We start from the raw sequence: 22,280 nt of genomic DNA, 5'->3' as shown, positions 1-22,280 counted from the left end.
TGAGAAATCGGTGATTAACGGGATTTTGTGATTCGTGTCATTCAACCCAAATGTCCATTAATGAACAAATAAGCAAAATGTGGTACATGTACACTACAAAATTTAAGTAAAATTCAGCAATTTAAATAAAATATTGATACGTGCACATGAAGGATCTCAAAAATAAGCTGAATCAAATAAGCCACACACAAAAGACCACATAGGTATAATTAGATAAAATGTGCAGAAAAGGCAAACCTAGAGAAAATAAATAGTAAAAAGCAGGAGGCAGTAGTAGGAAAGGAACAGGGATCTTATACAGATAAAGAAAATATTCTAAAAACTACTATAATGGTTGTACAAATAACCATTGTACAACCATTCCATTTTAGATAGACAAAATCATTCCATTTTAAATAGACAAGTTTTATAGTGTGTAAATTCTACCTTAATTAGGTGCTGTTTTCATAAAGTTAATAGTGGTAATTTCCAACTAAAGCATCATGTTTGGTGGAGAGAGGGCTGGGTTTTAAGGACCACACCCAACACTGCCCTTAAATTTCATGGTCGAGAGTGACCCAGTGGTGCTTAGGAGAAACCAAATGTGGGGTGGAATGAGACCAGGGTCCACAATATATGCAAGTACCTTAAGTCCTGGTATTATCTTCCTACCCAACCCGCAGTTTACCTGAAATACTATGGTTTAATTTGCTTTAAATGGGCCTAAAGAACTTGTTTTATAGAAACAAATAAAAGCTGCCCCAAAACTACACAGCGAATTCCTAAGCTTAGTAAAAACAATGATGGTTACCAGGGAAAAGGAAGAGTGATAGACACGGGTACAGGGAAAAGGATCTTTTGATAGTAGGATGACACTGGAACGCTGACAGTGAGTGTCATCAGTCTTCCACCAACCAATACATACATGCAAGAGACTAATGCTGCACCCCTGAAATTTTGAAATTTTATAGCACCAATAATGCATCAACTAAAACTCTAAATTAACTAGCAAGTTTCCTGAACTTGTATTTAATCAAAAGTTTACTCAGGAATGCCCCCAGGCAGTGTTTCAGAGACCATTTGAGGTGCCCGGACTGAATTAGGGTCAGCCACATTTAAGAGAAGCATCTTACCTCCTATACCTTTTCTCAAGCCCCCAGGCTGTTATCAAGAAAGTTTTCAAGAAACTCACACAAACTATGCCTCAAATTCACTGCTTCCCAGATTTATAAAGTAGACATCCATCAAAAAAGTTATTTGATTACTACACTCTTGTAAGTGAAGCTCAAATAAATTGAATCAGGTTTGACAAATCAGGAAAAAGAAAAGTTTATTAGGTTCCTAAAACTGACTTAAACAATTACCACAGCCAGAGAAGAGGCTCGGTGGTAGAGTACATGCCTTGCATGTGTAAGACCCTGGATTTAATCCCCAGTATTGAACAAAATAATAAAATTAACAGTGTCTGAAGTGTCTTCTTTGTAAACATATGATCACAAGCTCAAATCCCCAGTGTCCTTCATGTGCTGAGCATGATCCTGGCAACTCCACTGCCATCCACTGTCCATGATCCACACCAATGATGGTATTTCCAGGTGCCACAGATAGGCATTTTTAAGAAAAATTTTTAAAAAAGGGTACAGCCCCCAGATAGTGTCCTAACTGAAAAAGATGCAGAGTGCCATGACCAGTATCTTGCAAGCTTGTGTGCAGACTGCAGTGACCCTGATTGAGGATCACAAATGTATGTGTCTAAACAAAGAGCATGAAACTAGTGAGAATGTGTGCAAGCACAGCAATTAAAGGAATGCAAACCCTAGCGAGCACTGCAACCAAGAGTAAATAAGCATTCATGACTTGATATGTAACCCATAGCAAGAACCCAGCTTAAAAGACCCCAAGAGTTGCCACCATGCCTACAGCCAGACTCTACCGCCTCATGACTGAGCTCAAGCCATGCCAAACTGACAAAAAATTTCAGGTACATCAGGATTTTTTGGCTGAAAACTTTAGGCCTTTGCAGAATAGAGTTGGATAACCTCCCACCACCCCCACTCCTATACTTTAAGAAGCCCTGGCAGCCACAACACATTCCACTATTGCTGCTATGTGAGCTCACTGTCCAGTTAAATATTCTGAATCTTCTGGAGTGTGTGGCCCAAATATGACATCTTCATACTCTATAATACTCTATAATTTCCCAATAGGACTACACAAGATTGAATAGGAATGTAATATAAAAGTCAACGAAGCTTGATTAACAAAAACATTAACACAGAAGGATCAACTAGCAACAACAATAAACCATCAGACAAGGACTTAATGTCCCCATGATGAGATTTAACATAAATTTCACAAATTTTCTTTTACTGAAGTATATTTTGATAATTCCTTTATCTACTTAGTGGTAACAAGCAATATAAAATAAATTATTTTGGGCCTGCTACGGAGGCAGACTTGAAGGGTGGCTAAGAAAATGTAGACAATGGTGGAGGGAAGGTCACAATGGTAGTGGGATTGGATTTGGAATGTCAAATACCTGCAACAAATACATCATGAACAACTTTGTAAGCCACAGTGTTTAAATAAAATGGAAAAATATATATATACAAGCATCACAGCCAAGAATGTTTGTACAATTCCTAATCACAACAGTAACATCAACAAGGGGGTTGGGGGTTAAATTACCACACATTTAGTGGCTGAAAACTCCTTATTCCGTCACAATTCTAGAGGTCAGAAATCTAGCTTTAGGATATTTAGGAACGATACTACCTCTGAAGGTTTCTAGGAATAATCAATCCTTGCCTGTTCTTCTGGTAACTCCTGGCATTCCTTGGCTTATGGCAACATAACTCCAATTCCTACCTCCATTTTACACTGCCTTCTTCCTTTGTGCATATCTGTCTCTTCCTCTATTTATAAAGCCACCAGTCACTGAATTTAGCATCTACAACCCTAAATATAAGAAAACTGCCTCTGAAGATCCTTAAACTAATTATATCTACAAAGATCCTATTACAGAAAAAGACCAGTTGTTTATTATAATTATAAAGATGATCTGAAAGGCTGGTTCCTTGAAAAGAAAAAAAAAACCTCACTGAACAAAACTATTGCACTTATTCTTCATAAAAATATTTTAATTGCTTTTTTCCAAAAAAATAACATGGAGGGGGCTAGAGAGACAGTACAGTAGGTAAGACGCTTGCCTTGCACAGCTGACCTGGGTTCGATCCTCAGCCTCCAACACCACCAGGAGTGATTGATTCCTGAGTGCATAGCCAGGAGTAACCCCTGAGCAAGACCAGGTATAGCTGCCCCCACCCAACCCACCCCCACAAAATAAGAAAAGGTTACAGACACAAAACAAAGAATACACTGTATTAAACAATGACAAACCTTTGACTTTGGGTTATAAAACAGAAATTACCAAGCAAAGGACTGAGGGAAATGAAGAGGTGAACACAAAGTTAACATTGGTGAAAAGTCTTGGGCACTTTGGTGATGGTGAGGTATGGTAACAGTGTACATCAAAAATATTAAGTGTTTAACATTATTGTAAATAGGTTATCTAAACCATAATAACAAAAAATATACTTCAAAGAATAACAACATGGATTCCAAATACAATTAATTCTCCCTCCCTCCACCACCACCAACTCAGTGCAAATCACAATCATCGGGGAGCCAGAGAGATAGTACAGCAGGCAGGGATCCCTGACCAGAGCCAGGAGTAAGCCCTGAGCAATGCCTGAGTGTGGCCTAATACCCACCCACAACCAACCACACACATACACACACACACACACAAAATCACAATCATCTGACTAAAGTGTGTTTTTAAAATGTAAATCTGCTATGTCACTCCATAAAACTGCTACCTTCCCTCCCAGGAATAGAATCCAAAGTAACCTTCCTCTCCTCCACTCCCCACCTCATTCTTCTGCAGCTATACAAGCCTCCTTTCATTCCAGAATGTACCTAAATCAAGACCATTTTACTGTTCTGTTTGTTTCATCCAGGTACCTGAATGGCTAAATACCCTGTCATTTCTCTGCTGAAATGTGACCTTAGCAGCCCTCCTAACAACCCTAACCTTGCATTCCTATTATCACTCATTACTCCCTGTACTATTTTAGATAATACAAATCTGACATCACGTATTTGTTTTTTGCTCTCAATCTCAACCCACTAGGAATGTAAGCTTCGTAAAAGCAAGTTTGGTTCACTGCTTACCCAGCACTAAAATAATATCTGGTATGGAGCGATAGCACAGCGGGTAGGGCATTTGCCTTGCATGCGACTGACCTGGGTTCAATACCTCCGCCCTTCTCAAAGAGCCCAGCAAGCTACCGAGAGTATCTCTCCCGCACAGCAGAGCCTGGCAAGCTACCCGTGGTGTATTCTATATGCCAAAAACAGTAACAAGAAGCCTCACAATGGAGACGTTACTGATGCCTGCTCGAGCAAATCAATGAGCAACAGGATGACAGTGATACAGTGAATTATGCTAATGTGTAGTATAAATCAGCAGTATATATGCATTGCAAACCAAACTTACATTAAATTACAATTAAATGCTGTCATCAGGATATTATTTGGAAGCAAGTCACGATTTTTTCATAAGTGATAAAGTGACAAAACCTATTAAAATTACCAAGAGTACCATAAAGCTTGGGCTAGCAGCACTGGAGCAATTTCCCTCCCCCCGTATATTCCTCTTTGGTATGCCAACACCAAACCAAAATAAGAGTAGAACTGTAAGGGAGAGGTTCAAAGGGCTGGAGAACAAGCTTTTCATGCGGGAGTCCAAGTTTGAGACCTGACACCACATCGCTGCCACATCCCCAGCATCACCCTAGTTCCAAGCACCAAGTCACTGCTCAGCACTGCAAGGTGTGGCACAAATGAGTGAAATTTTAAGAGCAGAGAAGTCAGTTCTATAACATTTTAGACTAAATATTAAACTGACATTGGGGGAAGGGGGGACTCTAATTATAGGTAACAGACTACAAATCACTGGATGACTTTAAAATATAACTGATGATGCATTCACACTCTTGACACAAAAATTGCTTCGCTAGCTATTTACTTCTCCATCATTTCCACATCTCTCTGCAGAATACTCATGCTGCAGACCTCCCCCATCTTTAAACCCTTCTTATAGCCATTCCTTTCACTCCTATTCTTCATTAGTGCCAGTTTCCAATCTTCAACTCTCGACCCTAACATCTGTAAAGTATCTCTATAGACACATGATGCTAGAAGAAGTGGAACTAGTCACAGCCGTAATATCAAAGAAAACTCCTGAAACTTGGAGGACTGACTGGGATATGAACCAACCACACCCAGCTCCCAGGAGACAATGCTACCTTCAAGCCCAATCCTGCAACAATCCTAAATTCTTTGAAACTAAAAATAGCTCAGCTGTTGTCTCATCTGCCAGCAGATGGCCAAACTATTTTTAATTCAGGATTTTAGGAGAGCAAGAATGGATGAAACTAAGCTAGGGCAGCCTCAAAGGCCTCACTGCAGAGTTCAGTGTGTGCTGCAGAGCACAGCGGAGGGACAACCTGGAGCTGTTCTGGGGTCTGTGGGATTCACAGACTGTAACAAAGTGATCTTCTTCCTTTATAAAGCCACTCTTCAAAATAAAGACTGACACATAAACACTGACACGTTTTTTAGGACTCTTCATACCTTTTTAAGGGAGACATTATTTACATTTCTTTAATAAAAGTAAAAGTTTGCATACTGTCTATGAGAATGGATTTTGTATTAGTGGATCAAAACTTCCCGATCACGTAAGGTTTCCTAGCAGTTATCTTCAGAATATGTGACGACCATTAATTTCACAAGTGTTACCAATAGAAAACTTACTTATAACTGTCATTGAGTCAAAAGAGTCTGAGCAGAAAGATGACTCAATGCGCTGAATACATGCTTTTCATGTATTTTTTTCAGGTTTGATCCCAAGTACCCCCAAGAGAGTGTAGCCTCTGAAAACCACCTGGTATAGCCCAAAAAACAAACTGTAATAGAAATCAGTGTCTGAATCATTACAAATCACAGTGCTTTCTGAACTTTCTGACATGCCAATGATTTTAGATAAAAGGATGAAAGTCTGGCAAAATGTTTATGTACATACACACACATATACATATTTTGTCCATCTCCTTATAGCACCATAGTAGGCAGTCAGTATGGGGGAAGGACTGTAGTAACAACACCATAATATATTAACTCTACTGTAACCATATTACCTAAATTACAATTAAAGTTTGTTGAAATATATGGAGGTGAAGTATAAGAGTAGGGCATGATGTATGCACAGCGCTTTTTATCTCCTCAATCCAACTCACAAAAGATAAGATCAGAGATGACCAAACTAGGCCATTCCAGTTTACTTTACCATCTTCCTGCATGGCCACACAGATTATCAAAAGATCAAAGTAGGCCTAGTGTAGCTCTCAGTTATGAAAAGGAAAGAGAAAGTCTATAATAGTTTCCAGGGAGAATACGTGTGGGGTAATACTACATTACTCCAAAACATTTATCTACAACAATAAAGTGAGTTTTCCTATCAAATTATGCTTGGAGCCAAATGTAACTTTGTAACCTTAAGAAAAGGTTAGGAAAATGTCTACCTCTAAAAGAAAGGACTTTGGAGTCTAATCTCTGCCTGGGTAGTCACAAAGCTTCTTTTACATGGAAAGTCTTACAAAGCAAAACTGGCAAAATATTTAATAGACAACAGTGATAGTATATTAAAAATATAGCCTAACATGGAAAACCTGGTCTCAAAACCTGAAACTTTTGTTTGAACCTCTAGTCTCAAGTTCTTTAATCTGGAACTCATTCATGAACACGGAACAGTTCTTGAAATATTCTAAACATCACTCTCCTTTCAGAGCCCAGTTTTTAAAAAACACGATTTTTCTACTGCAGGATGTCTTCTCATCTACCTGGAAATGTTAGCTACAAGAATAACAAAAGATGAACTTTTTGATCAAAGAGGCCAGAAGACTAAATTTAAACCCCACGTTTTTAAAAATGCAGTTTCTTCCGTGTTTTCATTGTCTGCACTGTAAAGTCTCCCAAAAAGGAAACAGCACAACATATTATAGAAAGCATTTTTCTATTTATTTTAACAAATTAAAGGCAAAGTTGCTTTTAAACTGTCTTAAGCCTTTTTATAACGTACATTTAAGTTATCCTAGGTTTTTTCTCTTTCAAAAGAGAATGCTTTAATCCCAAGTCCAGTGAACAAGCCTCATTTCCTCTTCAATTTGATCTTGTCTATTTCCAGTGATACAAAATTACGCGTAAGCATTAGGAATGCATCTTCGTGCTCAACGTTCCGGTCTCTACTTAAATAATTTCATCTTTACGGACATAACAGACCAAGGTTCCCCTTTTAATAATCCTCTTCTGCCAGCCCTAGCCTTAAAGGGTATTGTTCAGATCTGCCCTGCTTCGGGCTTCGTTAGACTCGATCTCTTTCGTCTCAACTATAAATCACAATTCAGGCTCGAGAGCAGCTGCCACGGTCCAGACATGTGGCTGGTGGGTGTCATTGTCTTTTTTTTTTTCCACGTTCCCCCTTTCATACGTTAACCTGATCGCTAAAGCCGGCTTATCGTTCAGCTCCGTCCCCGTCTTTTATTTCGTCACCCCCACCCCGTAACCTCCGGTCTTATTCTTCCAGGTCAGCCCGACAGATCCCACATCATTACTTTGTGTTTTCCCGTAGCGGGGCGATGTCAAGAACCGGGCTGCCGCTCTTTGCGAATAAACACACACACAGACACAAATCCTTTCCCGAGACTGTCACCCGGGGAACAACTTCAGCCTGTCTTTCCCCCCCAAAGTACCACGCCAAACGATAAAGTTAACTGCAGTGACGACTCGGGAACCCGTCCCCACGCCCAGTCTTGACAAATCAGCTCCACCTCACCCGCCCGGCGGATAAACAACAGCTCGTCCTCGGCGGCTCCGCCACAAAGGGTGGGCTCGGGTCCCCCCGCACGGCCGCGTCCAGCGCCGAGGTCGCGCGCCCCCGGCCCCGCCGCGTCCCCCGAGCCCCGCGCGCTGCCCTTCCGCCTTCCGCCCCGACCGCCCCGCGGCCAGCGGAGTTACTGTCAACTCCGGCCGGCCGACAGCGGCCGCGGGGAGCTCCCAGAGGCCGGCGGTGCTGCGCCCCCCACCCCGCACCCCCGCTCCGGGGCTCCCCCCCCCCCCCGCCCCAGCCCGGGCCTCCTCGCGCCTCACTCACCTAACGCCACCTCGCACGCTTTGCGCAGCTGGGAGTGATGCGCCTTCTTCACTTCCTTGTCGGCCAAAATCTTCTCCAGGGCCCGCGTCAGGAACATGTTCTTGGTCTTCTTGCCCTCATACATGGACGCGGACGAGGAGGCGGCGGCCAAGTCCAACCCGCGGCGCCCGGCGGCCGGAGGGGAGGAGGTGGAGGGGGAGGAAGGGACGCGAGGAAGGCGAGCGGGTGGACGTCGGGGAGGAGAGGCGTGGAGGGCAGCGGCGGCGGCGGCGGCGGCGGCGGGCTCGGGGCGCCGCGCTCCTCACAGGCTCCTCGCCGAGCCGCGCCCGTCGGACCTCTCCGCTTCGCCCGGCCCCGGGGGGCGCTTCCCGGCCACCCCTCCCCTCACGCGCCCCTCCGGCCGGCGCCGGGGCGGCGAGGGAGCCCAGTGCGGGCGGCCGGGGGCCGAGGGCCGACGCTGCGGCGCCGCCTCAGACCGCGGGCGAGAGCCGGGCCGCCCGCGCAACTGTGGGGATTAGCACCCGCCGCGGCCGCGGACTGGCCTCCATCACCGCCGACCTGCCCCGGCCGCCATGTTGGGAGGAAACGACGCGTCACGCAGCGGCCAAACGGCTGCAGAGGAGGAAGCGGCGGCGGCGACGGCGGCGGCGGCGGCGGCGGTGGCGGCGCTGCCTGGCCCAGAGCTGCCGCGGCGCCGCGGGGAGGCTGGGGGCGGAGGGCGGCGCGGGAGGAGCGGCCCGAGCTGCGGCGCTACGGCGGCCCGGCGGGGCCTCGCGGCATCCCGCGTTCTCCTGCAGGGCGGCGTGGGGCGTGGCGGGCGTCCTGCGGTGCAGAGCCGGGCGCTCGGGGCACCTCCGGGATGCTCGGCTGCTCCGGAGCCCGGAGACCCACCCCCTGCCCCCGCCCCTGGAAACCAGACCTCTGCGTTTGCCGCACTCGCTTCTCCCACTTTCTGGATATCCCGGAGAGTGGGGACTTCAGCCCCTTCCACTCCGGGGGGTCGCCGAAACGCCGCTGTCGCAGATTCGCAGCCGCCAGAAGGAAAACTAGTCTTGAATCCTGCCCTACCCCTCCCCAAACACACACACACACCCCATCTCCGACGATTCCCCAGTGAAAGCGTACTGGGATTCGGGAATGTTTCACTTTTTCTCGGTGGGATACAATGTATAAATTGTAGGCTGTAGATTTCTTCCGAACTAAGCCCAAAGTTAAACGAACTGGACGGAATGCTTCTGATTGATAAAGGCCCCCTAGAACTCTGTGTTCTCTGTGCCTTTACTACCAAGATTCCGCCCAGGACTTGAAAGCCTGTTCCAAGGGGAAACGCTTCAGATAAGGTTTGCCACACGTAACACACGTGACCTTAGGTCGGTTCCGGTACCAAGCGAGAACTTCTAGCGTTTCCCTTCAGAGCCGAAAACTATAATTAACCAGCCCTAAAAACTATGTGCAGAAAATTGGCTTAGGTGCTTTAGGGGCATATCAAGTTCAAAGCTGCTGTGAAGCTCTATCAACCCAGGGTCAGAGATTGTAGGACGTGTCTCTCTTTTTATTGGTTCTGTTTCCTTTACTAAGACGTCCTAATGCAACCATCCAAACATAAGACCGTGACCAGGTTTGAGAAAGACCTTTTAAAAAATGAAAAACAAAAAAAAATTCGGACCGTAGACAAACAGATATAAATTTAAAGCTTTATTGTCCTGAAACACATCCATAAGCTCATTAATTTCATTTGAAGATCTGTCTAGCTTTCTGGAAAGGATATTGAGTATACTTACAGATCGGAAATAATGCTGATTACTATGTACATTCTAATAGATAGTAAACTTTTGAGAATATCTTTTATTTCTAATAATATTTATTGCGTTAGAATGCCTCTGTTGTGCAGGTCCTTTTACTTTGCATGGAGGTAATTATGTTCTCCAACCTAACTTATAGTTAGATTTAACCCTCCAAATTTAGTTCTTTTAAGAAAAAGTATACATATATAACATATTTTGCAAAGCTTTAGTTGTTCTATAGCCACGTGCTGTATGTAACAGCCACACTTAGGAGGAGATGTGACTTAGTTTTAGAGCTCCTGCTTTGCATGTATGAAACCCTGGAATTGATTCCTGCCAAAGCAAAAAGGAACATAGATCCCTAAGTTACCACTTGAAGAAAAGACCAATCAGAAAAGACCAATCACGCAATCAGGAATATTTTTTTAGGGCTTTACATTAGCATATTAAACTAGTTATTTTAATAGGCAGCTTTATATTCTACAATATCTTTGGGATTCATTAATAACACAGACATAGATCTCTACTCAAATTGCTCAGAATTCACTGCAGAGCACATATCTCACTCTATATCATCTGCTCACCTGTTTAGTGGTTATCTGTTTCTCTCAGGAAAACAAATACCTTGTCTAACATAGTGAAAGCCTTTGGTATAAACTTGTGGGAAAGTAACATGGATAAATGAAATATACTGGAATAGATTAGACAAGATACCCTTAAAGGTTTGCAGCATGTTTTAAGGAAAGAATATTAAAAAGGAAGTTGCTAATGAACATATAATTCCAATTGTACTAAGCAGAATTAGAAGAGAGGATGAAGTGGTACAAGAGTTTAGGAATTACAATTCAGAAATGGATTCCTTGAAAAAGTAGTATTATGGGTCAAAAGACAGCTAAAAGGTCCAGTGCAGTCATAACCCCACTCTGATTGGGGGAGGAAGGATGTGCCAAGGGTAAAAATTATGTGAATGAGGTATGAGACTGGGGGGCAACTAATAGACAGGGGTATCATAAGAAGGAAATAAGGTCAGAAGGAGGCCAGAGTCAGAAAAATCTTGAAAAGTACTGGTCTAGTGCACATGTTTTGTATGCCAGAGGCCTGGGTTCAAGCCCCAGGACCACACAATCTCCTGAGCACCATTGAGCACTAAGCCTGGAATAGCCCCTTAGCACTTCCAGGTGTAACCCATAAATTTTTTTTAAAAACCACAAGAATTACAGTATCATTTAAACTAAGACCTTGCAGGCCAGAGAGATAGAATGGAGATTAAGACGTTGCCTTGCATGCTGCTGACCCTGGTTTGAATCCCTGGCACCACATATGGTGTCACTAACACAGCACCCCACTGACACCCCATTGCCACAGGAGTGGTAAATATAGTCAGGAATAGCCCCTCAGCACTGCTAGGTGTGGCTCAAAAAAACAAAAATAAGATCTGAAGGAAACTGAGTAAATGAGGGAAGAATTTTGAAGTCTTCCTGGAATTTGGAGGGTAGCAAGTGGGAATGGGGCTTGGCAACTTTCAGAAATCAAGCAAATCACTATGAAAGTTGTCAAGGAAACATGCTACCAGTAAGGATAAAGAAGCAAGAAACCAAATCATACAGAACCTCAAATGTGAAGTTCTGGGATTTCATCTCAGTCATAATAGAAATCTATAGATGAGTTAAGTGGAAAGAGGCCATATTGATGATTTAAAAGTAAACTGTTGCATGGAGACTGGATGTGAGGCAGAACGGTGCTAGTGTTCTTGAGGATGGTTTGAGCTGCTCCCCAGGACAACCATAAAAAGGGTGGAGAGATCTAAAGGGTTTAGGAGCCTTCATTCCCTGAACAAAGTTAGCAAATGCAGCTGACATCCAGCCCCAACATCTGCCCAGAGGAAAGCAGGGTTTCCTTCTCAGAACTCCATTTTATGTAATGCTCAAACTAATGGTATCTGAGTGATGGTAGTTGAGATGGAACAAAGTGGATTCATTGGAGATACGCTTCCATGGCAGATGGAAAGGACTAGTTAATGAAATGAATTCTTATATTACTTAGGTGAAAGGAAACGGTTACAAGTGAACTCCACATTTCTGACTGAGCCAAAGAATGAGTAGAAATGCTGTTAGTGGATTGAGCTAGACTGAGACTGGGGCAGATTAGAGGACTGAGGTAAAACTTTCTACTTAGAAAAATAACCTTCTCTAATATATGACCTACAAAGGAATGATTTTCATTTCTTCTTTATCTCATAAGATTCATCTTCCCCATTTCTGGTGGTGGTGAAAGGTGGGGAGGAGGGTGCAGCCTTGGGAGATAGCCGTCATCCAACTGGAAACTCAAGATACTAACTCTGAACTTCCTGGAGTCAAAATCTGCTCAGACTGAAATAAAACTGATGTCCTTGGAAGATAAAGGGAAAGGTAATATTTTCAGTTCTTTATTAACAAGTATGGCACAGAAGAAAGGGAAAGGAGTTTGGGGGCTTCAAGCTAATGCTACTTTTACATGCAATTGCAGAGATACATTTTCTGGGAGTATGTTTCCTTTTACTTTTTACTGCTATTATTGTTGTTTGGTCCTTGTCCAGCCTATTTAAAGTAGGAAATCCAGTATCAGAATTTATTTGCATTTGGCTCCTAGCTGTTTTCAAAACATTCAGATTCTCTGCTTCTAAGGTCCACCATCCTCTAAATTAATTTTTGAAATATACTTTTCCTAAACATGATTGCTTTTCTGAGACCATGTTTATCTCTTAGCCTATAATCTGAACCTTCTGTCACCTCATTACCTGTCATCATTTTCCCTCTTACCTAGAACTTCGCTAAATATTATAACCTTGGTTTTTCTCTTTGGATAGTATTCCCAGTTCAGTTCTAAAGAGCCAAATATTAGCTAACAAGAAAAGGCTTTGATGTGGCATTTTAGCATATTGGTGCACTTTACCATCATCCTTCTAAATTTATATGTTAAGTTTAATGTAACATGAACATTAAATACAATTTTCATAATAGTTACATATATTATTGATGTCAAAATTCAGCCTTGCATCAAAAATAGTATCATGGGGCTGGAGAGATAGCATAGCAAATAGGGTGTTGTTTTGCTTGCAGTCGACCAAGATTCAATCTCTGGGACCCCATACAGTCCCCTGAGAACTGCCAGGAGTGATTCCTGAGCACAGAACCAAGAGTAAGCCCTAAGCACCACCAGGTGTGACCCAAGCTCCATGTTCCCCCCAAAAGTATCAAGTTCATTTAAACTTAAAAAAACTGATGCTCAACATGCTCTCTAAGTTTTATTAGCTTTCAAAACATTCCATAGCCTGACCCTTCCCTGACTTCCAAACTAGGTGATGATGATTATGATGACAATACAATAATAATAATAATAATAACAGTGATAATAACAACAACAGTGTATTGCTTATTATGAAGCAGGCACAATAACTCTAAATGAAATTGTTTCATTATCTCTAGAAAGTGAGACTGAGAATTCAGATCAGCGGTATTACATCATTGGATCACAAACTTAAATAAGTTGAAATGCCTTGGTATCTACTGATTATTAATTGCTGGTCTGAGAACTGGTGCACTGATGGATACTGGTTATCAGATATAAAAATGTCGAAAACCACTGATTTTGATACTTGCCCAAGTCATTCATTTAAGTAGTGGTGGATATTTGGTCTACCCTGATGATTTCCAGGAGTTACTCTTGAGCATAGTGGCTAAGTACAGTTGCTGAGCACCCCCTGGCATGGTCCAAACTACCTGTAAAGGGGCAAAAAAAAACTTGGAGCCTCACACAAGGCAGGCATGTTTTCTACTACTTGATTTTTTTCTCCTCTTGTGAAATTTTTCTCACTCTATCTCCTAAAGCACCAGTCTCTCTCATCTGTCCTTTCATGCCATTGTCCAGTTCACACATTACATCTATTTATATATTCCTGGCAGTGTTTAATCAGACTGCATTTCCTCAACCCTCAACTGCAAATTTTTGAAGATGAGGGGGTCACTGTATCACTGTATCACTGTGGTCCCATTGCTCATTGATTTGCTGGAACGGGCGCCAGTAACATGTCCATTCATCCCTGTTGCGTTCAGGGTCAGAGGAATGAAGCCCATTATTGTTACTGTTTTTGGCATATCAAATACGCCACAGGTAGCTTGCCAGGTTCTGCCGTGCAAGATTCTGCATTGATCTCTTCCGGGAGCTGTGTTTTATAGTCTCTGGATCTTGGCCATTGATGAGATTACATGGTGTCGGGGGCAGTTTGTGGGTGTGACTGCCAAGCTACTGGAAAACTGGAGATCTGAGTGGAGGAGGTCCAGTTCCGATCCGAGCAGGCTTGGAGATCTCAGCCATGGGTCCTGCATATCTGGGTTCCTCTGCTGGTTCCTTCATGCATGAAGCTCATCCGAATGTGTGGAGAGTGGCCTTGAGCATGGCTATGGTTGGGTTCTGTAGGTTTTCAGCTGCCGTGGTTCTACTTGGGGCAGGGAGGGAGACAACCCACCCCCCTCCTAGGAGCCCTGCTGAAGACAGCCTGGCGCGGGGGCAGGAAAGATGAGGTATACAGGAAAAAAAATCAGGAAATTTCTATCAGATGGAATATGTTGATTAAATAAACACACTTTTCTTAAGAACACAATAAAAAATGCCTTCTCCAAAGTCAAGTCTGTTTTCTTTCTTTGTAAGCTTTTTTTTTTTTTTTTTTTGGTCAGAAGGGCTCCCAATTAGTGCTTAGGGGGCCTGGGATTTTTTCTGGTTGATACAACCAACTAGGCCACCAGTCAAATGGAAAAGACCCAGGATACAGTGCTACTCAGCCCTTGTAATGCAGGGGTTAATACCCAGGCCACTTGGCCAGTGCTGGGCAGGGGAGTGTGGAGGACCCCAGGACTGAGGACAATGTAGTGCCAGAGTTCAAACTCCCTTGCCCCTGAACTATCTCCTTGGCTCCAAATTTGACATCTCTCTTTTTTAGTCTACCTTTTTTTTTTCTTTCTTTTCTTTTTTTTTTTTTTGCTTTTTGGGTCACACCCAGCGATGCTCAGGGGTTACTCCTGGCTCTGCACTCAGGAATTACTCCTGGCGGTGCTTGGGGGACCATATGGGATGCCGGGGATCGAACCCGGGTCGGCCGTGTGCAAGGCAAACGCCCTACCCGCTGTGCTATTGCTCTGGCCCCTACCTTTTTGCATCTTTTTTTTATTAATAAAATAAGTGAGTAAAGTATATCATCTATCTAAGAAATTTTGCTCATGAAAAACTACTCATGTGTGGGGCTGAAGTGATAACACAGCAGGTAGGGCGTTTGCCTTGCATACGGCCGACCCGGGTTCGATTCCCAGCACCCCATATGACCCCTTGAGCACCGCTAGGAGTAATTCCTAAGTGCATGAGCCAGGAGTGATCCCTGTGCATTGCTGGGTGTGACCCAAAAAGCAAACCCCCCCCCCACACACACACACACAAAACCCTATCAATGCATTGGACAGGGTAGGCAGAGAAAAAGAGAGAGAGGGTTAGAGTGAGAGAGTGAGATTGGTAGACTGAATAATTTGATTTAGAGGGGAAAAAAAGATGAGATACAAGAAAACAGTTTTTGAACTTGAAAGTATAATATGGTATTTGATATACAAAATGAAATTTCAAAACTGTAGAATGTTGCTGCATAAAGAGATGATAAATCTGGGTCAGAATATTGTATGCCTAAAACCCAACTACCAATAGCTTTGTAAATCATGGTTCTTTAGTTAAATTTTTTAAATTAAATGACAAATCTAGAGCCAAAAAGTGGAAGTAATAGAATTTTCCATAAAGTATAAAACACCAGTTACTATTCAAAATAATGATAGTGAAATCACTGTATCACTGTTATCCCATTGATCATTGATTTGCTCAAGTGGGCACCGGTAACATCTCCATTCATCCTAGCCCTGAGATTTTAGTATCCTCTCTTTACTCGGTCTTCTCAGTGGTGCAGCATTGGAGGTTCTTTCAGGGTCAGGGGAATGAGACCCATCATTGTTACTGTATTTGGCATATTGAATACGCCGGGGCTCTGTTTAAGGCGGGGAGGGAAACTCAACCCGCCCCACTCCGAGGAGCCCTGGTGAAGATAGCCAAGCTTGGGGGCAAGAGAAATCATATGTCTTTTTAAAAAAATTGGGGTGGGAGGGGCACTCAAGTTTAGTCAGGCTGGTCATCCTGACTTTCTGCTCAGGAGTGATTCTTGAAGGTGCTCAGGGGCCCATATGCTTTGTTGGAGATTTTCCAGGGTTGGCAGAATGCAAGGTAAGTGTTTTAACCCCTGATAAAACATACCTTATGATCTGCCTTTATCCCTCCTGTGCTTGCATTTAAATTTCCTAAAATCTGTGGGTTATATAAATTTTCAGGGGCAAACTGGTACTTACTTTTGGTGATATTATTTATTATCTTCCTATTGTAAATTTTCTTGCAAAGCCACACTATTAATAATTACAATTTATTAGATGTTTACTTTCTCTGATTCTCTTTACAAGAAGATTTACAAAATCCACCTACTGGATTTTGCTGTTCGTCTTTTTACAAATGACAGAAAGAATGGTTAGAGAACTTAAGTTGTCCAAATTTACAAAGCCAGATTATAAATATAATTTTGGTTCTATCCAAGTACCTCTGAGTGTAACCGTGAACCACTTGGATTGTAACTCTTGAGTGTAACCCAAGCACCATCAGGTTAAGACTTAGGTGGCCCCTAAGCACCACTGGGTCTGAGCAGAATTACATTGCCAAGGCATTAATCCAGCTTGGTTGTCTGTCTGGGCCCTGTGGGCATTGCCCTAGAATGTTCTCCCCCTTCCTTTCTTACTCTCCCACCAAACAAACAAAACTCCAATTCCCACAATAAGTAAATTCACAATATCAGCTTACAACATTGCAAAAGTAATGGGCAAACAGGAAAGATTTCTACACAACAGTGTAGAAATTATATATCATGCCAGAGCAACTGTAATCACCTTATAGTTTATAAAGTTACATTTCTCTATGTTCTAAGAAAGATAAGGGACATAGTAGCAACTACAACAGATATCCTGAATTCTTTTCCCCACCCTATGATTTAAAAGTGTGTATTCATGGACATCTGATTTTTAACTGTGAGAGACCTAGTATGAGTTCCGGCAACTATCCAAAGACAATTCCATACATATGCAACAAAAATCATATCAAATGACATCCTCTGGTTACATTATTTTGTGCAGGGGTAATTATGTTCAAATAAATACCAAGCATAACCATGAACTGGATAAGAATTTAAAAGGAAATGCAGCCTGAGGGAGTAATTCTTTGATGATGGTGGAGTGAACTACTTATAGGGTCTGCTGTGCATTGAATTGTGTCCCTCATTTCGTATGTTGAAGCCCTAACCCCCAATGTGATTACTTGTAGATACAGCTTTTAAGAGGTAATTAAGGTGAGTAAAGAGTAAATCATCCAGATAGGCCATGTATGGAATTTTCTGGATAATTACATTCAATTCTACTCACCTATAAGCAAGCAAGATGCTTGAAGTAAATTATTTCACTACTATAAGTATTTTTAACTGCTCCATGAAAACTCACTTCTATTAACAGTATTTTAGGCACGGTTGGAACCTGAGTATTTACACAAATTCCTAATACACCATTCATAATCCCTGGGGAATACCTCAAAACTACAATGTCAGTATTGGCGTTTTTTGTTGTGTGGTTTCATTTTGTTCTGATTTTTAGTGGCAGGAGAGACTTCCAAATGTTTTCAGGAAGTGGGTGGGGGGGGGTAAGTGAGGGTACATCCCGTGGTGGACCTAGGTAATTCTTGATCAACAACCAGCAGGTCAGTGGTTCAATATGAGTTTGATGTGGTTCTGCTCAGATTCTTCAGGGCTAGGAATTACCTGGTGGTAATTGCTCAGGTGCAATCCAGCCTGTACCTGGTGGTGTCAAGGGAAGCATGAGGGACTAGGATCGACCTGCGTCAGTTGCACGCAAAGCATGCGCCATAACCTCTAAACTAGCTCTTCAGCCCTCAACATTGTTTAGTTTTTTAAATATCATCCCTATAACTATAACTATAAAGGATCTATAACTATAAAGGATCTTTCACATTTTTGAAATACTTCAGAAAATTTTGAATTTATTATAGAAACAAAGTAATACATTTTAAATACATTGCTTCTATGTCAGGAAAACTGCGTTAACAATTTGTTCTCATTTGTGATTTTTAGAGTCATCAGTTACACTTATACTAATTTTATTTATTTTGGTTTGTTTTCTTTCATTTCCCAGCAGTACTGATGGTGGGCAGTACTGGGGCTTGAATCTGAATGTTCTGTAAGCTTTTAAACACACACACTCTCTCTCTCTCTCTCTCACCTGTCATACAATGATACTAATTTATACTAATTTAAAACTATCTATAGGTTAGCAAAATAAACTATCACATATCCAATTAATGCCATATTACACATAAGCAAACAACGAGGTTGCACTTAGTGAATAATTATGGAATGATTACTAATCTATACTATATATATCTCAAGTATTTAAAAAGCAAAATTCAGAATAATAGGAATAATAGGTCATCATTTGTGTAAAATGGGCAAAATTACATTATATACACATAGACATAACATGTGTATGAGCTAAAATTTTTAGACTAGCTCTGGATGACCATAAAATATGGGGGATTAGTATCCAGAACTGAAAGTTAAGATATATTATCCATGTATATTTTATATTCTTTTGCACTTTAAACCTTGTGAATGCATTGCCTATTACAAAAATAAATTAAGCAGTTAATAATTATTACTGAGCTAGGGCAATAGTATAGCAAACAGGGCATTTGCCTTGCATACAATCAAATAGAATTAGGTTCCTGGCACCTCTAGGAATAATCCTTGAATGCAAAGCCAGGAGTTAACCCTAGGCATTGCAAAAGTAACAACAACAACAGCGGAAAAACCCAAAACCAAAAATACACTAAAGAAAAAATGGCCTGATATATATCTGGTTACTACAAAAAGAAGTATCTAGGATCAGAGAGGTAGTACAGGAGTTAGGGTGCTTGCCTTGCAAATGACTGACTCTGGTCAGATCCCTGGTACACCACACGGTCCCCTGAGCACCACCAAGAGTGATTTCCTGAGCTCATGTCCTGAGCTCGTGGCCCAGAGTAAGCTCTGGGCACCACTGGGTATGTTCAAACTCTCCCCTTAGCAACCCTCACACCCATGCACACAAATAACCAAGCTGGAGACTAACACCTTGCTATTCAAAGTGTTATTGGAAGACAAGTAGCATCAGGAACTGGCTAGAAGAGCAGAAATCTTGTTTCCTCACCAAAACAAGGACTTCAATAAAATACCTGTCAGTGGATTTACGTACTCCTGAGGGTTTTTGTGTTTTTGTTTTGGCTTGATTTTGGTTTTTGGGTCATGCCTGGCAGTGATCAGAGGTTACTACTGGCTCTATACCCAGGAATTATTTTTGGCAGGCTCCAGGGACCATGTGGGATTCCAGGAATGGAACCAGGCTTGGATGCAAGCAAGGCAAGTGCCCTACCCAATGTACTTTCACTTCAGCCCCTACTCCTAAAAGTCTAAGAAATACTGCTCCAAATGCCGGGGAGTTGAATTAAGTCAGTGTCACATGAGGGCAGAGAAAAAGTTCACTGAATAGACCTTAGTATTTGTTTAAGGACCAAAGGGATGTTAGACCCTAGAATCCAAGAATCCAAGATCTAATCCTATCTCCAGGGTATAAATAAAAATCTAGTATCTTTGACATTTTTTTGGTTGAGTTTCAGTGCATATTGTTCCAACACCAATCCTTTCACCACTGTCCACTACCCTCCACCAATGCTTCCCACACCTCAGTTTCCCTCCTGTCCCCAGCCTGCCTATGTGGCAGGCATTTTTCTCCTTGCCCACCTTCCCTAACTTATCCCTCCTCACCCCTGCCCCAGTGCCAAGGTTCCTATTGAAGATCAGTTCTGCTCTTTGTTTCTATTGCCACTAGGCATTTGATACTCCTCTATGAGGTTTCTTTATATCCCACATATACAAGAGATCATTCTGAGTCTGTTACTATCCCTAGGCTGATTTCAAGCAACATGATACTCTCCAGATCCATCCACATTGCAGTAAATTGCATGCCTTTATCTTTCCTTAAGCATTCCATTGTGTATATGTACCATAGTTTCTTTATCCAGTCATCTGTTCATGGGTATTTGGATTGTTTCCATATTTTTGCTATAGCATATAGTGTAATATGAACATATATGTGCAGAAGTCTTTTCTGCTTTGTGCTCTTTGATATATTTTCTACTTAACTTGTCAAGTAACAATAATACGAACAAAACCATGCTTCAAGAACTCCCCCAATTAGTTACTATCCATAAATTGTTACAAAAGTCAAACCAAAAATAAATGAAAACTCTTGATAGGAATTCTCTTCACTTTATTTATTTAGAACAAACCCAGCAATGACAGGGATCAAACTCAGGATCTGAAGCATGCAAGACATGTACTTTAAATTTTTATGCTATCTTTCCATCCCAAGGATTGGTTTTTAACCTCATTGTTGCTGGATTAAATATATATTTAACACTATAATCATAGGCCAGTTTTATAATACATGTGCCCAGACTTGACCCACTTTAGTCAGATTCCTCTGAATCTTCTTAACTAGGCTTAAGCTTTGAATATAAAAACCATAGATACTGAACATTAATGATATTATCTATCCCCCCATCTTCCCCTTTCTCTTCCTCAAGGAGAGTCCTGGAAACATTGGCATAGTTTTTAATAGCTCAAGACCACATCTGTAAAACATAAGGTTAGCACTCTGAATTCCTGTATGAGAAAGCTCAATTCTGCCTGGAGAATTTACAGTTTCTTGTCATCCAGAAAAGTCTTTTCAGGGGCTGGAGTGATAGCGTAGCGGGTAGGGCATTTGCCTTGCATGCGACCGACCCAGGTTCGATTCCCAGCATCCCATATGGTTCCCCTGAGCACCGCCAGGGGTAATTCCTGAGTGAAGAGCCAGGAGTAACCCCTGTGCATCTCCGGGTCTGACCCAAAAAGCAAAAAAAAAAAAAAAAAAAAAAAAGAAAAGAAAAGAAAAGTCTTTTCAAGGATCTCTCTTTGAGATACAGACACCCCAGGAGCTAATGATCACTCTAACTTGATCCTAGTGAAGACTAAGGGGCCAGCACTGCACAGTGGGTACAATGCTCTAATCTACATATCTGCCTCCTGTCTTAAAAGATATGAGGAGTGGACTAGAGGTGTAGCTCAGTAATAGAGCACTTGCCTTGCATAGATGAGGAACTGGGTTTGAACCCTAGTTTGAGAAGAAAAGAAGGAGGAATTTGCTTCTCCTCAGTATAAATGTCAATTGCAAACCCAGATGACATAGACATATGGGAAAACCACCTTAACCCCTCTCAGTAACTCATCCTTAGCACTTCCATCCTTTAAAAAATGTCTCTTAAGATAATTCAGCAGGTTGAGTGCATGCTTTGCACGAGGAGAGACCTGGGTTCAATTCCTGGTCTTCTGAGCACAGATGCTGGATGTGGACTCAAAACCACTAGTTTGAATGAATGAATTAAAATCTCTTGACTTTTGGGTTCAGAAAAATTGCTTGGCTTTTTTTTATATTTTAGCAGTTACCACTGAGCAAAATCTGTCATTATTGTTTTATATGGTGACAGTTTATTTATCTATTGTATACCACATCGTATGGTGCTCAGGAGCCACACCTAGCTCTGATATCAAGGGCCACTCCTAAAAATGCTCTAAGGACCATAAATGGTGTTGGGTGTCAAGCTGGGGTCGACTGCATGCAAGGCAAGCACCTTAACCCTTATACTATCACTACAGTTCAGTTTTATCTATTTTTGACAAGCCTGGCAAGCCACCATGGTGTATTCAATTTGCCAAAAACAGTAACAACAAGTCTCACAATGAAGATGTCACTGGTGCCCGCTAGAGCAAATCGATGAGCAACAGGATGACAGTGATACAATGATACAGTGAAGAGTAGCGTAAGATTCTGATTCAATAGACCTGGGATATAATAGATATATTTTATTTTTATAAAACTTCAAATATAAAAAAATTAAAATAATAATTGAAAAAACCTCCAAAGATAAATCTACTGATGCATAGTAGAATCTACTAATAATTACTCCAGGATAATGATCTTCAATGTGGGTTCTCT

At 41.9% G+C, this 22,280-nt stretch overlaps 1 protein-coding gene across 1 annotated transcript in view; it reads right to left on the bottom strand.

The window, feature by feature from the left end:
* ARFGEF1 (ADP ribosylation factor guanine nucleotide exchange factor 1) overlaps positions 1–8,939 on the bottom strand; it is a 123,886-nt gene extending 114,947 nt beyond the window's left edge. The window contains exon 1 of the mRNA XM_055127761.1: positions 8,255–8,939. Within this exon, the coding sequence (XP_054983736.1) occupies positions 8,255–8,378 (124 nt within the window). The 5' untranslated portion in view covers positions 8,379–8,939. The remainder of the gene's footprint in view (positions 1–8,254) is intronic.
* Positions 8,940–22,280: the final 13,341 nt, after the last annotated feature.

This window comes from Sorex araneus, chromosome 2, assembly GCF_027595985.1.
Source record: "Sorex araneus isolate mSorAra2 chromosome 2, mSorAra2.pri, whole genome shotgun sequence".
NCBI lineage: Eukaryota > Metazoa > Chordata > Mammalia > Eulipotyphla > Soricidae > Sorex > Sorex araneus.
This window is presented reverse-complemented; position numbering and strand designations above follow the sequence as displayed.